The 15,643-nt window shown below is 39.4% G+C and overlaps 2 protein-coding genes across 4 annotated transcripts in view; both read left to right on the top strand.

Moving 5' to 3' along the window:
• The first annotated feature begins 2,312 nt into the window (after nucleotides 1–2,312).
• Nucleotides 2,313–6,980, top strand: LOC109627133 (ras-related protein Rab-5C-like). 2 transcript variants are annotated; one of them, XM_020083545.2, is made up of 6 exons: nucleotides 2,313–2,495; nucleotides 4,254–4,599; nucleotides 5,133–5,284; nucleotides 5,625–5,747; nucleotides 5,866–5,959; nucleotides 6,045–6,980. In XM_020083545.2, exons 2-6 carry the CDS (start codon nucleotides 4,431–4,433, stop codon nucleotides 6,176–6,178), a joined length of 672 nt encoding a protein of 223 aa, XP_019939104.1. In that variant the 5' UTR covers nucleotides 2,313–2,495; nucleotides 4,254–4,430; the 3' UTR covers nucleotides 6,179–6,980. The 2 variants fall into 2 exon arrangements, with proteins under 2 accessions (XP_019939104.1, XP_019939105.1); XM_020083546.2 differs by having other exon boundaries at nucleotides 2,325–2,495; nucleotides 4,351–4,599.
• A 4,742-nt stretch (nucleotides 6,981–11,722) lies between these two features.
• Nucleotides 11,723–15,643, top strand: part of LOC109626945 (zinc finger protein 385C-like) — a 53,648-nt gene continuing 49,727 nt past the window's right edge. Inside the window, exon 1 of one of the 2 annotated variants that reach the window (XM_069517483.1) lies at nucleotides 11,723–11,912. In XM_069517483.1, the coding sequence (XP_069373584.1) occupies nucleotides 11,870–11,912 (43 nt within the window). In that variant the 5' untranslated portion in view covers nucleotides 11,723–11,869. The remainder of the gene's footprint in view (nucleotides 11,913–15,643) is intronic. The other variant, XM_020083211.2, reaches the window with a different exon arrangement.

Below are 15,643 nucleotides of genomic sequence, written 5' to 3'. Positions count from 1 at the left end.
TCCAGGAACCTTGCTTCACCAGAGGGTTTTGGCCTCTATAGAACAAACAGATGCATTATTTGATGAGTGTAAAGGTTAGCACAGAGAAGCCACTCTGAGGATAGCCTACAGGAAAGTTCCAAAATCAATGGTTTAAGCCAACTGATGCAACGTTTTTTCAAAATCTAAAAAATAGAAGTTTTAAAATTAGATTGATGCTTCAGTGACTTGGAATAAGGAGAATGTTTTGCGTTTCTTTTTGTGTTCCAATTGTATTGGATTTTGGCTGCAATGCCATTTACCCCTGAAACTCTCCACTTTCGTGGGATCTAAACACAAACATAAAAAATTAATGTATTTTGATGTTATCACAGGTCAGTCAGTTATGTAATGTTTGTCTTCCAGAGTTGTACAACATTGGATTTTTTAAAATTGTGCAACAAAACCAGACAATAAAAAGGGGTCCTACAAACAGTGAGCACACAGCTGAGGAATCAAAACTGAGGAGAGGACAATTCACCAGGTAGGACATGTTTACATTTATGAATATGTGGGTTATGAGAGCACGTGATGACTTTGAGGCTGTAACACTTTTTTAATTCATAGTGGAAACATGAAGGCTGTGATTCTCGCTCTCTTGGTCGTGTTGGTTGTCGGACACAGTGAGTAAACTCTTAAACTCATCGAACCGTGCAATATTCATTTCTGCCTGTGAAATTCAATGGATAATATGCAATCAATTTCCAACCATTATTTCCTTGCATTTATATTGTAATTTTACTTATGTCTACTTTTACTGTCTTCTTTAACACAGCAAATCTCCCTGTTGTGGAACTAATAAAGGATTATCATATCTTTTCTCATTCTATTTAATCTGATCTTATCTCATCTTATCTCATTTGATCTGATCTGATCTGATCTGATCTGATCTGATCTGATCTGATCTTGTCTCATCTCATTTGAAACCTGCAGACCTCCAGCTTAATTTAACTGAAATTCACTGAAAGAGGGGCTCTTTGGGAGACTCTGGGTATTTCTATAGCCCTAATATTTAGTTTCTACAGTTTATTTTTGTTCTGAGAACTGAAAGGCAATGAAAAGGCCACATTTGGTTTTCCTTTGCAGGTGAAGCCTTGACATGTATATGTGATGGTAAGACTCAGTGTTCAAGCCAAACTCAGAGGTGCTATGGTTCAGACCAAGTCTGTGCCAACATCAGGTTTAATTATCCTGGTAAGTATGAGTCTTTCCATCAGAATACTGTTAATCTAAGAGGAACAACTATGAGGAAAGGAAGACGTCTGATGATCCATTCTGATTTTTTTCCATGTTGTCACAGCTTCTGGATACTTCCAGAGTTGCTATCCAGCACAGGATTGTTCGATGCTGGTAAATTCAGGGACAGTTACCGGCTATTGCTGCAACACTGATCTGTGCAACTAAACAATGAACATCATGCAACACATCTTCCAGTGAATGAACCATCCCCTGTAACATACTGTGTGCTGCATTGTCCTAATAAAGATCATTCAGTTGCAGCTTTTGTCCTTTTTTTTTATTTTTTATATTTCATATTTTCCTTGTGTTTGTTATGGGTTTGGTTTTTGTTACCTGCATTGGGCTCTTGTGACGAAGAAGTAATGCAACATAGTTTTTGTCAGGAGAAAATATAAAAGGGTTTCTCTCTATTTTGAAAAGAATAATAAACAAAGCAGACAGTTCACACCGAAGGCCTCTCAGCACATAACAGTTATATTACAGCGCCGCCGTGTGGTTGAACAGATAACAATCTCTCTCCCTCTCTTAATATTCTTTTTTTTTATCCAGATGTCAGATAGAATTTAACTTTATTGATCCTGCACTCTGTGGAAATTCACTTATCACAGCAACAGATTGTCAGAATGTTGACAAGAGAATAAAAATCCAAATTAAATAAAAAACATGTATGTGTCTAAGTGTATAAGTGGGTAAAATTAAATGTACTGTTGTATACTAAATAGCAGTATATTATATATAGTATAACTGTACAGTGAAGTAAGTATATAAGTAAGTATATTCATGTATAGGTATAAATTGTCACTGGTATACAATTTAAATATGAATATAATTTATAGACAAAGCAACAACATAAGAATAATACTACTAATAATAATAATAACAATTATAAAAGTTATAGTTTGAAATAAAATTTGATATAACCAAAGACTGTATATAAATCATCACCCAAATTTAATTCAATTTCTCTCTCTCTCTCTCTCTCTCTCTCTCTCTCTCTCTCTCTCTCTCTCTCTCTCTCTCCCTCTCTCTCCGATGCGTCATGCTCCTGGCTCATTTGATTGGCTGTTACTTCTCCTCACGTGACAGACGAATCCAGGAAGTGTTTTCGTTACACAAGGCGGAAGCACATTATTTTTTCCTGAACCCGAAAAACATTGAGGCAGAAAAAAGGACACATTTCATTTAAAAGGGAGCAACGCCGACTGGAGTCACGGAGCGGAGGTTGTCTTCCTCTCCTGGTGAGAACTCCGGAGTTTAATTTCTCTCATTTTTTCACGTTTTTTCCTTGTAATCCGACGTTAGCATGGCTGTTAGCTTTAGCCTCGGAGCTAACTTCAGGGTTTGTTTTGTTTTCGTCTGGCTCCACGGTCGAAGCTGCGGGCTCGCCCGGGCTTTAATCCCTGTCTGAAGTCAGCTGCTGTGTTTCGAGCCAGCGTTTTAAAGGATCTAGAGTTTGGCGCTGTGTGATCTTGACTCGAGGTCGCGCAGTGTTAAAAAACTTTTAAACATTCTGATCCCTCACGACCTCATCCGTTCAGTGTGTGTTGAGCAGAGTGGATAAATGTTGCTGCTGTCACGATCTATTAGTAAAACAGTCAATGAGTGTGTAAAGGGTCGTTTTAAAGTTACAGCGAGAAGAATTTAGTGATATCTAGTGTTGAAGTTTCATGTTGCAGCTGAACACCCCTCACCTCATCCTCTCCTTCCAAACATGAAAAAGAACCTGTGGTAGCTTCAGTTGTCATAAAAACTCAAAAGAGGTTTAGTTTGTTCAGTCTGGACTAATGTAAAGAACATGGCGGCCTCCGTAGAGAGGGTCCCCTCGATGTAAATATAAAGTATTTAAATATAAAGGGCCTGTTCTGGAGTAAAGAAAACTACAATTCGTACAATTTAGATGAAATAAACTAGTGAAAACATCATGAGGATTATTCTACATTCAATTTCTGCCAATAGTTCCCTTTCACCTAAATCTTACACGCTGGACCTTTAAAAGTAACATCAAACATGTCACGGTTGTGCTCTAGAGCTACGATTGTAAGTTGATTTTTAAGTAAATGGATCAGCTTCTATTTTGATGATCAGTGTTTGTTTTCTGATTATCTGTCTTGTCATGTCAGACAAGAGAAGCACATCAAACACATCTCATTGAACTCTGCAACATTTTAAATATGTTTCACTATTTTAAAACTATTCATTGACCAAATGTTGAACTGATTAATCAAGTAAATTCTTGACTCTTCAAAAGGAAAACAGTTGTCAATAGATGCAGATGCAATAGGTTAATACATGCACAAGCAAATCGTTACCATGGAATATTTGTCATTCCGGCTCTGTTATTATTTATTATTATCATAATTGGTATTTACATATTTAATTCTACTGTCATCAACATTTACAGACTGTACATTATTTACTACACTATTGATTTATGTCCCAATTATTTTCATAAATAGTGCATTTATCATTTTCACCATTTAAAAGTTTTCAGATTCTTCATCTGGAATTGAAGTGAAAAGAAATCCCTGACCCCCAGAGACACATGCAGGAATAATATTTCATTAAACTATCTCTCCATACAGATCACTTATTTTCAGTTTAATTGAAAGCATCAAATCGCCACATTTATGTAGCTGGGACTAGATGGTGTTTTACTGCAATGATTAATCAATTATCAAATGAGGTTATGGTCAGTCACCTAATTAATTTTATCATAATAAAGATTAAAATATGAATTTAATTTAGAATAGTGTATGAACATTTCTTTTTCGTCCAGAACCCAGAATTTCCCAATTGTAGACATCACCATAGTCAGTCATTTCACAGTTTTTGCTAATTAATTCATCATGACTTTTTGCCCTAATAGGTCAAATACAAATAATGCTTAAAATCATAAATGTGACTACTCCTTTGTTAAAATCTTACATTTTTCAATTGAAAGATCAAGTTTCACATGAAAATACACTTTTTCATTTTCCTTCTTTTTATTCATCAAGGTAAACTGGGTTGCTCCACCTCTGTCCAGTTGTTTTTCTGTCCATCACCAGAAGACTGATCCTTGACTTCGCTCACCATCTGTGCCTGTGTGTTCAGGGTTGGTCCCTGTCAAGAGTCGAAAGTCTCCGCCCCATATCACAGGCAGTCTCCATCCTTCACAGCCTCTGTCTCTGTCAATGGCTGGGCGTGGTGGAGGAGCAACCAGGCCTAATGGCGCCACAGCAGCAAACAAAATCTGCCAGTTCAAACTGGTACTGCTGGGAGAGTCGGCGGTGGGCAAGTCCAGCTTAGTGCTGCGCTTCGTCAAAGGCCAGTTCCATGAATTCCAGGAGAGTACCATTGGAGGTGGGAGACAGGATCCATCTTCTTAGACTTTTGAAAAGAAAGATTGTATTTAAAAGGGCCTTTTGTCCTTTTGTTGTGTGTACATCTATCTGAACTAGTGTCACTATAATACCTACCGTTTCATATTGATATTAAAATGCATGTCATGTTTTTGATGCTTAACCTGTTGATATTTGATGTTATAGATGTTTTTGTTATACACCAATACAGTCTTACACAGTATTTTAAAACATATATGCTGAAAACTTTAAATAGTACCAAGGTTAAGAAAATGTAATGACAATTTTAATCTTCCTACCTGCAGGTTTAGATAATATTATCACTCTTGTTTCCTAAGGTTAAGAATAAATGTCCATGTTTTTAACAAGTGACATGCTTCACTTAATGGACTAACTTCAACACGTTTGTGTTGACATGAATAGCATTGAGTGTGTATGTGTACAAGCACAAACAGAATATTCCAGGAACATAGAAACAGTTGTGGGTTAAATAGCTTAAGATTCTTCTTATCTTCTTTGTTTTGCTCTCCTCAGCCGCCTTCCTCACTCAGACGGTCTGTCTGGACGACACCACAGTGAAGTTTGAGATCTGGGACACGGCGGGTCAAGAGCGCTACCACAGCTTGGCTCCAATGTACTACAGAGGAGCACAGGCAGCCATCGTGGTCTACGACATTACCAACACAGTAGGTTTCAGGCGTGGCAATGACAGCCAGAATGATATCAGTCAGAAGCAACACAATAAACTCAGATGGGTTATTCCTCAAATGCTGCTTTCATAACGACTAGTTAAATTTGTTTCTGTCTTTGTGTTTGTTGAAAAGATTTGTTGTCTCTGCAGTAAAAGACAGAATTTAAGTATTAAGGCAAATGTTGATGACCAGAGGTATATGTGAATTTTAGAATACCACTTAGAAATGTGTTGGGTTTTTTTGTTAACAGATACAAGACACTCTTCAAATTTAATGAAATTGCATCCAAAACACAGAGTGAAAGTAGTATTGATGCAGTGTCTTGCTCGATTAGGATACTTTCGTACGAGCGAAAAACTGGGTGAAGGAGCTCCAGAGACAAGCCAGTCCCAACATTGTGATCGCTCTGGCAGGCAACAAGGCGGACATCGCAAATAAGAGAGCTGTGGAGCTGCAGGTATGTAGATGCATGAATGAAAATCAATTCTTAACAGGTAAATTATTTCAGGTATTCAATGCCTATGTATTACCCCATAACATTATTTGAAACTGCACTTTCTAAATGTTGTCCCCAGGAGGCACAAGTGTATGCTGATGACAACAGTCTACTCTTCATGGAGACCTCGGCTAAGACTGCTATGAACGTCAATGAAATTTTTATGGCCATTGGTAAGTGCATTATTCCGTCAAACAGATATTTAATGCTCAACCTTCTTATTTTGCCAAATTTCAAACATATTTCTTTTCCCTGTAGCTAAGAAGCTACCGAAGAATGACGCTCAAGGTGGAGCTGGACAAGCTGGACGAACCCGGACAGGAGTGGATCTACAGGAATCTGCCCCACAGGGCCGCAGCAGCCAGTGCTGTGGTGGCGGCAGTGGCAATTAGCAAGTACAAACAAAACAATGAACTTAGTGAGCGAGCCCTGAACATTGTTTAAAGGACAACATGTAGCTAAACCCAGAGAGGCAGGAGAGAGCAGAGCCACTCGCCACTCCCGCACTTAAACTGAGATTACAGATGAGATTATCTGATTCCCTTTTTAATAAAGGAACATTTTTTAAAAGAATCATAAGCTAGAGGGATTTCCCAAGATCCCTCACTACTTCTCTTCTGTCTTTCCCCTGTTTATCTATCTACCTCCCTGTTCCCCTTCAGCCTCTGTCTCAGATGATTGAATTCTGTCTTAAATCAAATCTCTTTTAGGGGGTGATATTGAGGTTTTTTTGCCATTTTCTTTAATTGAGTGTGTTTTTTATGTTTTGTTTGTGTATATAGTATATACATATATGCACATATATATAAATTGGCAGTTGCTAACTTCTCTACTTCTATCATTTCTTTAATCATCAATATAAAAAATACGGATACCCAATTATTATTAATGCTGAAATTGCAAAAGGCAGAGAGATCAACCTTGTTGCAATTTAGATCCGAGCATTCTGTTGTTCTTTTTAGGGACCTGGACATGACAACGTTCTAAAGAAAGACGTTGCTTATTGAAGCAGATCTCGATTTGTGGGGCAACACATCTGAAGATGTTTCTGAAGTGTGCAACTAATGCAGTTGTTTGCATTCATTGTGTATTGATATCTGTAACACCAGAAAGTTGTTGGCCTTTTTAAAAAAAAAAAAGAAATGTGAGAATAACTTGTAAATCTAAATAGTAATAAATATCTTGCAAGATTCATTTTGTTTTGCAGAGTGTGCTTTGGTATCTCTAATTATTATTTGCATGTTTTCAGGTCTGGTGTCAGAGCAGACTTCTGGCTTGCTGGTTGAGAGGATAGTATTCATTTGCTCAAATGTAAGACGTCGTTTTTTTTTCCCCTCGGAAATCACATGTGAGAACAGGGATATTACGATCAGTGTTTTTCTCACTCTGTCACAAAAGAGTTATGATTCATTCCTTAAACCTCTTGCTATTGAAAGTTGCTCTATATGTTTCTAATGCTGAGAAATGCTAATATCAAGTTTCTTTGGGTCGCTATGAGCTGTCAAAATTCTTCATATGACACAAACCAATCAAGACAATTTGTAAAAGAAAAAAAAAACTGAAAGTGTATTTACCATAAATATCATATGTCACAGCAGCTCACCTGAATGGCCTCCTTGGCATAATGTTTTGATCTGAGAGTTGCCTTAGGGACGTCACAGCTGCCCTACCTCTCACATTTTGTGTGTCGTATCTAACGTGTAGTTTCTGCTGAAAATAATATCTCATTATGTTGCTTGGCTTAATCTTTATTTCAGGTTATATTCACTGATCTGGAAAAAACATTTTTGTCTGCATTCATACTCATAAACATTATTGGGAATGCTTTCTTTGTTAATTTCTTTTCACAATCTCTTTTTTGGCCACATTTTCTGCAACGCCAGGAAAGTTTGAAATATGTATACTCCATATAGATATGGAGTCAAAACCGGCACCTAAGACGATAATGCGGCAGAATCGGCATCATTAAACATTTTCTACCACTAGACGGCAGTGTCACACTAATCCAGACACATAAAGAAACTGAATGCATGTGAGGTCCTTTATTTCTGTGTAGTGAAATATCTCCAATTAGAAATGTTACAAAAAGGAAAGTGATGAATAGATTCAATGCAAATATTTGATAATCATTTCAATGCTGTAGTTTATGTGGTAGAGCTGTCTCAGGGTGAAAGTAAAGGAATGGACTAAAACTTAATATAATGGCTTGAATACATTTTTGCGTTGCATGTCCATGTGTGGGGGTGGACACCATCGACTGACCATGCAAAAATGGCGAGAGTTGTGAAGTGCTACATTTCTGCTCATCTGATTTTTCTGCAGCTCATTTTTAACCTGGGTTACCTGAGATGAGCGGTGCCTCGTTGATAGAGGTGCTGCAAACTATGAGGTTTTTACATCTAGTTAAAGAAACTGTTATGTATTAAATATGAATGGAAATGGAAAAAATCTGAGTCTATAAAGGTTTTGGAAATATATTTGTAGTATGAGTATCCGATATCAAAAGATTATATTGCACGTGCATACGCTCATGATTATTCTCTTTTGCAGTGAATGCTTTGGCTTTAGATGACAGTTCTGAGTATTATTAACATGTTTTTAATTCTATAACTTTTCAAATAGGGTTTAAACCAATGTGAACACGTTTAAATGTACTCTCACTACTATAGATCTTGATGTTGAAAATGGTGTAAACCGGCTCTGAGGCTAACAGACCTGCTGTTATGGTTTTGCTGCCTCAGACCTAATATTAAATCTGCTGTTAAAGCCTTCTGAACACACACACACACACACACACACAAACACACAAACACACACACACACACACACACACACACACAGGGACGTACTTACCTCAAAGACAGGCGAGATCTCTGCCAATAGCAGGAGGCCGTTCTGTTCACAGTAAATGATTTCTCATTTGTTGAGCTGTCAGTCAGGAGGTATCCTGTCCTAAAAAAAACTAATTTCATACTTGGCCTCTGTGAATAATAATGGTGTGAGGGCTGAACTTCATTGTGTTTAGAGGCGGAGATTTGCAGAATCAAAGAAATGTGCCATGAAAATAAACACAGCTACAAACCTTCTTTTCCACATTCACATTTTGTTCCACTCCATATTTGTTGAGTATCATTTTTGCACAACAAAAGAAAGGTTTTTAAGATCATATACTGGAAAGGGTGTGGTTGTAATTACAACAAGGATTTTTTGATTAGCTCTGGAACCGTAAATTTATGTTTGCAGCCCAGTTAAGTATCTTAAGCTCACTGAAAAAGACGGAAAACAGTCAAATATTTCCAAAGGTCTGCTCTGATGGATTCCCTCTATCTTCCTGTACAGAAAGAAATGTCATTAAATACCAAGGGCACAGGGACACAGTATCTGGATTGCATTCTGTGGTGCAGTTTGAGATTTCTGCTGATAGCGATAGTAGGCCTATGTGATGTGGTGCAATAATTGTCTCTTATCTAAAATGAAACATCTAGCTGTGTTGCTGCAGGATGGACTGCTGGTGAGGAAGAACCCAGACTAAAGCACAATAAACAGTTGCTGAAAGGAGAGTGGTTTTCATTTAATTATCCTGCATATTATATTTGTCTGTGCTCGGTTTGCAGAACATTGTCACAAAGTCAAGCAGCTGAAAACCGAGCAGCTTTTTCAGTTGCATACTGAGGATGTGGAAGTGGCAGAGCTGGGATTTATCAGGGGCCATAAAGGGGCCACATTTCACACAGAGGGGCCAAGTATATGTCCAACATCCATGAACCATTCCTGATTTACACACAGGTCATTCCTTACTCACTGCTAAGCCACACATTATTGAATATATTAACAAATTGTCATGTTTATCATGAGACAATCACAATTCAGATGGGGCCAGTGCCCCCCAACCCCATCCCTGGATCTGCCTCTGGAATGGGGCACGATCACTGAGTTCCTGATTGAGATGAGAAGATTGATACCACTTTTATATCTGTGTGGTAAATATGAAGATTCAGTCCACAGCTTGTTAGCTTTGTAGGAATATGGAGGAAACTCCCTAGATTGAATGAGAGGCTCAGATTCCAAAGTTTTTGTCCAAACTGGGCCTAAGTTTTCTGTCTTACCCTAAATATATGATCAGTTTAAGAGTCAAAAATAAATGTAAGATATTTGTTTTACTTGCCTAATCCTGTAGTGCATGTAGTGATGCTCAAATACAGTTTCAAGAATAAAATGTCGCCATAGTGACCAAGTCAAACTGAAACTCGCAGCTCTAAGGGAGCATGGATAATTCTGGGACCAGAGGAATAAAAATGTCCTTTAATGAAACCACTCAAAATGATGATGGAGCCGAGGGCTGGTATTAACTTTGATGCTGGGAACATTGGACTCGAGCCAGCAAATAAACCCCATAAATCCTAATCCATCCTTAACAACAGGAGACTGATTCTCCTATTGTGGGAGTCTCCAGTCTGACATGGTGTATGTGTGTAGTTGTGTGTCTTTTCTTTTCGACCCACACAAACATGAGCAAGAGAACTTGATGAGCTGTGATATCTTACACCGTTGTCTCTGCTTGTATGTGCATGCAACCATGTGTGCACCTTTATTTTTAGGGTGGGTGACTTGTGGCGGGGGGTCAAGCAGGGTACCAAAAGGACTTAGACGTGAAGGACATAGCTCAAACTCCAAGTATGTTTCCACCGTGCATCCATCACCGTCTGGCTGACAGCTGAGCCCCGACGCAGCACCACCAGGTTGGCTGTGGCTCACACATGTGTCCATGTCGCCGCGCTTCCAAATTCATCTGCGGGCATCTGCTTTTGAACGCAGCCCAACAATGTTAATGAGGGGGTCTAGAGGGGGTGGGTTGGGGCAGGGCTGGTGATAGGCCCCCTTGCACACAAGCAGAGACTGTAGGTGGAGAGGATTTGACATGTCAGAGCGAGACACCGCTTTCCTGTGACTCCTCCAACACTTCATCTTATTCCAAATGGCTGTCATGTGGAAGGAGGTTTTTAATAGAACTGTTTATGGATGTACATTAGCATTGTTTTGAGGCTGTAAAAAAAACAGTAGGGGTTTTATAAGGACTTCAAGTGAGGCGATGTAAAAATGTACTTTCACTCAACAACGAATCACAAAATACAACATCAAATAAGAAATCACGACAACAAATCTCAAAACACGTCTATTGTCACCATTTGCTTCCTGTTGACAAGACAAACACTGTGTCCTACTCCCACTTCCATGAGAAGTTAATGCTTGTTTTCCATTATGATTTTTAGCAAACAGCAAAAACAATTTCACTTGTCCCTTTTGGTCCATGCTGCACACTAACAGTTCTCTGAGCGGAAGTCAGAGGGTCAAAGGTGGCATCGCAAGCTTTCACAATAAAACAAATCCTTGTGGGTGACAAGGTTTCATTTCAGCTGGTTTACGTTTGTTGATCGGGTTCTGTTAGAGGGAGTTTATTCTCCACAGCTGCTAAAGTACTTGCTCGTGTGGGAACTGTTTGGTAGGCCATTTGTAGGCTGCAGTTGGAAGAGCCTTTGTATTGGAACAGTCTAGTGACGCCGCTGCGGCACAATCGGCCTACGAATGCATCCGCAAACGATGCGGCCTCTGAACTAATACTACAAAATGGTGGACAGCATACAGGCCTTTGGTCACAGACACTGGGGGCATTTCATGTTCAATTGGACGGTGGAGAGCTGATGATTATCTTTATATCAGAGAAATGTACAGATTGATTGGTTTTGTTGATTTTGCTTATATTTCTTTTCTTTTTTTTGAGTGATGGTTTAGTTTGACTTCTGTTTTCAATGCAATGGTCCAATAAAGGAACTTGAAAGCCATTTCAAACACTTCCCTTCCCTGCTCTCTCTCTCTCTCTCTCTCTGTCTCTCTCTCTCTCTCTCTCTCTCTCTCTCTCTCATCACCGCGCGCAGTCGTTTGGCATCTTTCGGGTCGCGCGTGCAGGCGGCGGCACAGGCGCGCGCGGGCACACTATCCCCCGCGTGCTTTTATCCGTTCCCCGACGGTCTCGCGGGACCGGGACCTGCGGCTGAGCTCGTCACAGTCACAGTGACAGTGTGGACATGGACCAAGAGGACAGAGGAGAAGAGACACCGCGTCACGCAGGTAAGAAACAAAACAACCCTCTGATTCCGACATGTGCGTAATGGTGCGTAAATGTAGACACACGTGCGCTGCTCGTGTCTGTGGTTTGAACGCGTCTCCTTTTTCTGTCTCAGTCCTGCAAACAGTGTTTGTAGTGACGAGCAGACACTTCACTCATCACACGAGAGCAACAGACTGTCTCACTTTTAACGACAGTAACATCTCCTCTCCTCGGGTGAAGCTCTGTGCACTTTTGTATTTAAACAGTGGTTATGTGTGGTTGTGGGGTTTGAAAGAACTTGGAATATTCGAGGAGGATTTCAAATCTGTCCTTATTTAATTGTTAACCCCTACCAGACATCTAGAGCAATTATCAAATAATGTGCCCAAAATAAAAAGAAAGGCTGCGGTTCTTCAATCTCATTGCTCTCATTTTTTTCAACCCAAAAGTCAGAATGAGTTTAAGGGAGAAAATTACAGAGGCATGTAAGTCATTTTTTGTCATGCTTGTTGTTATTTCTGAGCTTTAAATGTTTGTTTATTTCATTTTTGGCATAAAAATGGGAACATAAGACCCAGTGTTCAGATTTTACAACCAAAAAGTCAGAATCAGTATCAGAGACCATATTGCATTTATTGTTTTTGAACATGTATTATATTTGAATATAAGGCCTGGAGCTGTGTCTTTTTGTCTGAAATGACTTCATGTTCAGAGCCGGTGCAGTGATATTGTGAATCCTCATGAATCATGAGAAGATTTAGTCGATTCAGATCAAAACACACAAGGTCCTGTTTTTAAAAAGGTTAAGTAACACGTAGACCGATGTGTTTGTCATTGTTTACTACACTGGCTGCCAAAATTATTTCTGTGGAAATGATTTTTCTTTACAGTCGTGCTCGTGTTGATGGAGGTAAATTGTATTTATTTGGGCTAATGGGCTAATGAATGGAGTCATTATTTAATCCCAGGGTGTGAGGGACTGTCAGCTTTTCCAGTAACAGGGTGTGACTGCATGTTTGTGCTCCTGTGTGCATTTATGAATGGAAGAATGTAAGCGGTGTGTGCTCGTACCTGTGCCTGTTTTCAGATGCTTCTGAGGATGGAATTTAGAGGAAGGGTTACAGAAAAAATAACTTCAACTGCAGACACCACAGAAACACTGCAGTTTTTCTCAGTGTCCAACTTACAATTATTCCTCAGTCGAATCAGTTATTAGTGTTTATTCCTCCTGTCTGTGCTGTTTATCAGTTAGGGGTTTCATTGGGAGCTGGACCCAATCCCAGCTGACGTTGGGCGAGAGGCAGGTTATGCCAGCGTATCACCGGGCCAAGATATGGAGAGAAACAACCATTTACATTCACACCGATGGTCAATTTAGAGTCTCCAATAACCCCAGCTAATGTAAGAGCTCATCAGATATCCTTAGACCTTGATTGATCAATTATCTTTAATCAATACTGAGCTGAATTAATTGAAATGGCCTCCCAAGACAGAAATGAGTGAAGTCTTACTTGCATCTAACTGACCTCAGTTCTGCCTGTAATGGTTCAGTCCCTCAACCTTTCAGCAGATGTGTGTGTCATTATCATGAGTGCTGCCGTACCGTACTCAGCTTCTACTCAATTCAGAGCAGACCCACTTCAACACCCAGCACTGGCCACATCATCATCTTCTGCATCATCTTACAATGACCTTGCTCTCCTCAGTCCCGCTCTGCGTCAGCTTCAAACCCAAATGGCTCCAAATGACGCCCGCCGCCTGCCTGCCAAGCACCGCTGCACCACCGGAGAGATGTTCTCTCCAACAGCATGCACACAGTCATTTGCACAGTGAACAAAAGGTCCTTGATTCATCAAATCCCGCGCCTCCTACTGCCCACTCCCCAGTGCGATGCTGTAATTTTCACCAGCACTCCTCCGGTGTGAGGCTGGGGAGAGTTTCTCCTTTATTTATTTTATTCTTTTCAGTACCTTCTGTGATTCTGCTGGGCTCTTAGGTGTGCACACAGCTGGGCCATATCACACTCTCCATGCAGCATGACGACTTGAAATCACAAAAACGGCTGTCGATCCAAAGAAATGCAAAGCGGATTAGTTAGATAGCATATTTCATGCACAGGATTTTCACCATTACATTAAAAATGTTAAAGAAATAGACTGACAGCAGCGTTCTACCAACAGACATATAAAATCACAATTTAAAGCTTTGTAAAGAACATCTCAAATCATCAAAAAGACTATTTTAGTGACCAGGAACATAAAGTCTTACCAAACCCAGTGCTTCATGAATGCATATTTTTTAAAGGCCTTTGTAGTTCACACAAGATTACGCTTCCAAGAAATAATTTTACTGTGGGGACTTGGAGGCCTGTTTCATGCAGATCACAAAAGGTGCCAGAGTTTCACAAATTTGAGATACATTTGATAAAAATGTATCATATGCCCATGCATTGTTCGCAGTTTGTGGTGATAAGTGAATTATGTTGAAATTGCAGTTTGCTGGTTGTAAATGTAGTAAAACGGGCTCCAGGGCGGCAAATATGTTCTTGTCCTTGGGCTGGTGTTGGGTCTGGGTTTTGAGCAGACTTCAATTTGAGCCTACACCACAAGTTTGGGTATAGTCTGTATTTTCTTCAGTGTCATATCTCAGTTCTCCTTGGTTTTAAGAAACAGGTCAGTTTTAAAGAAAGCCTTAACAATTTCCTTGAACAACTGGACTCAGTGGTTTGGAGCAAACATTACTCAGACAGAAGTTAATGTAAAGATGTAGTGAGTATTTTCAGCTGTAGTGTAGGTGGGACTGACTCAGTGTAACCTACAGTGTCAAGTTCATCATAGCAGAAGGTGGTTTGAGTTCAGACATTTCAGGTCAACGTATGAATTATGGAAACATTGAAACTGTAGTATTTAATTTAAGAATAAGCGAGGACTAGGAGAAGCTGAGGATACATTTTTTGTGGTTGTGCAACTGTTTTCTTAGGATTTGCATAAGTGTTCACTTGGACTCAAGAACGATCTGAATATACTTATTTAAAAAGCTTTAAATCGCACTTTAATTGTGCTTTTGTTTGCCTGTTGTGAATAATTTCTTGTGGGTGCATTTTATTCCTCTATTTATTCTGGTTATTTCAGTCCGCAGGAACAATTCCCTTAAGACATTTATACAAAACAATGAAGCAATAAGGTAAAAGAATATAAATATCAGTAAACATATGTATGGTGCAGGCTGAAGCAGTAGCTTATTATGCCTTCCATATATACACAATTCATCTAAAGTAACATTGAGTATTGTTTTCATGAGATATTCTGTTTAAATAGTCCGGTTTGCATTTTCCTTCTAGTTCTTTTAGTCGAGTATAAAATGATGAAAAGTATGTCCAAATGGTTAAAGGTCAGCTTCACTGTAATATCTTAATATTCTGCGAAAACATTTTCATGGCCACTTTTTAATATCATAACTCCGGAACAGAAAAGGAGATTGTCACTCAATGTCACATTTGCACAAAAATCCTGCATTGGTGACAAAAAAACGATGGTGCTCACCTTGAAACTGCGGCAATAGATCTTCTGTGCCGCCGTATTTGAAATCATCATATTATGCATCTGGACAGAGTGACACAGACACTGTGAACTGCAGCTTGACTGGTTGCAAGAAGCAGTTCTAGTTTTCTTCATGTTTACATCATAGTCGGGCGTGTGTTGTGAGACCAGAGCAGCGCCTCACATCCCTCCTGCGACACCAGGTCACGTTT

The sequence above is a fragment of the Paralichthys olivaceus genome, chromosome 21, assembly GCF_024713975.1.
Source record: "Paralichthys olivaceus isolate ysfri-2021 chromosome 21, ASM2471397v2, whole genome shotgun sequence".
Classification (NCBI taxonomy): domain Eukaryota; kingdom Metazoa; phylum Chordata; class Actinopteri; order Pleuronectiformes; family Paralichthyidae; genus Paralichthys; species Paralichthys olivaceus.
The sequence above is the reverse complement of the archived record's forward strand: the minus strand, read 5'-3'. Positions and strand labels throughout refer to the sequence as shown.

What these genes read in the sequence shown, in the direction of transcription:
- LOC109627133 (XM_020083545.2), top strand. Translation starts at nt 4,431, where the DNA reads ATGGCTGGGCGTGGTGGAGGAGCAACCAGGCCTAATGGCGCCACAGCA. An exon ending in CCAGGAGAGTACCATTGGAG is followed by an intron (nt 4,600 to 5,132) that starts GTGGGAGACAGG and finishes TGCTCTCCTCAG; the next exon opens with CCGCCTTCCTCACTCAGACG. An exon ending in TCTACGACATTACCAACACA is followed by an intron (nt 5,285 to 5,624) that starts GTAGGTTTCAGG and finishes TTGCTCGATTAG; the next exon opens with GATACTTTCGTACGAGCGAA.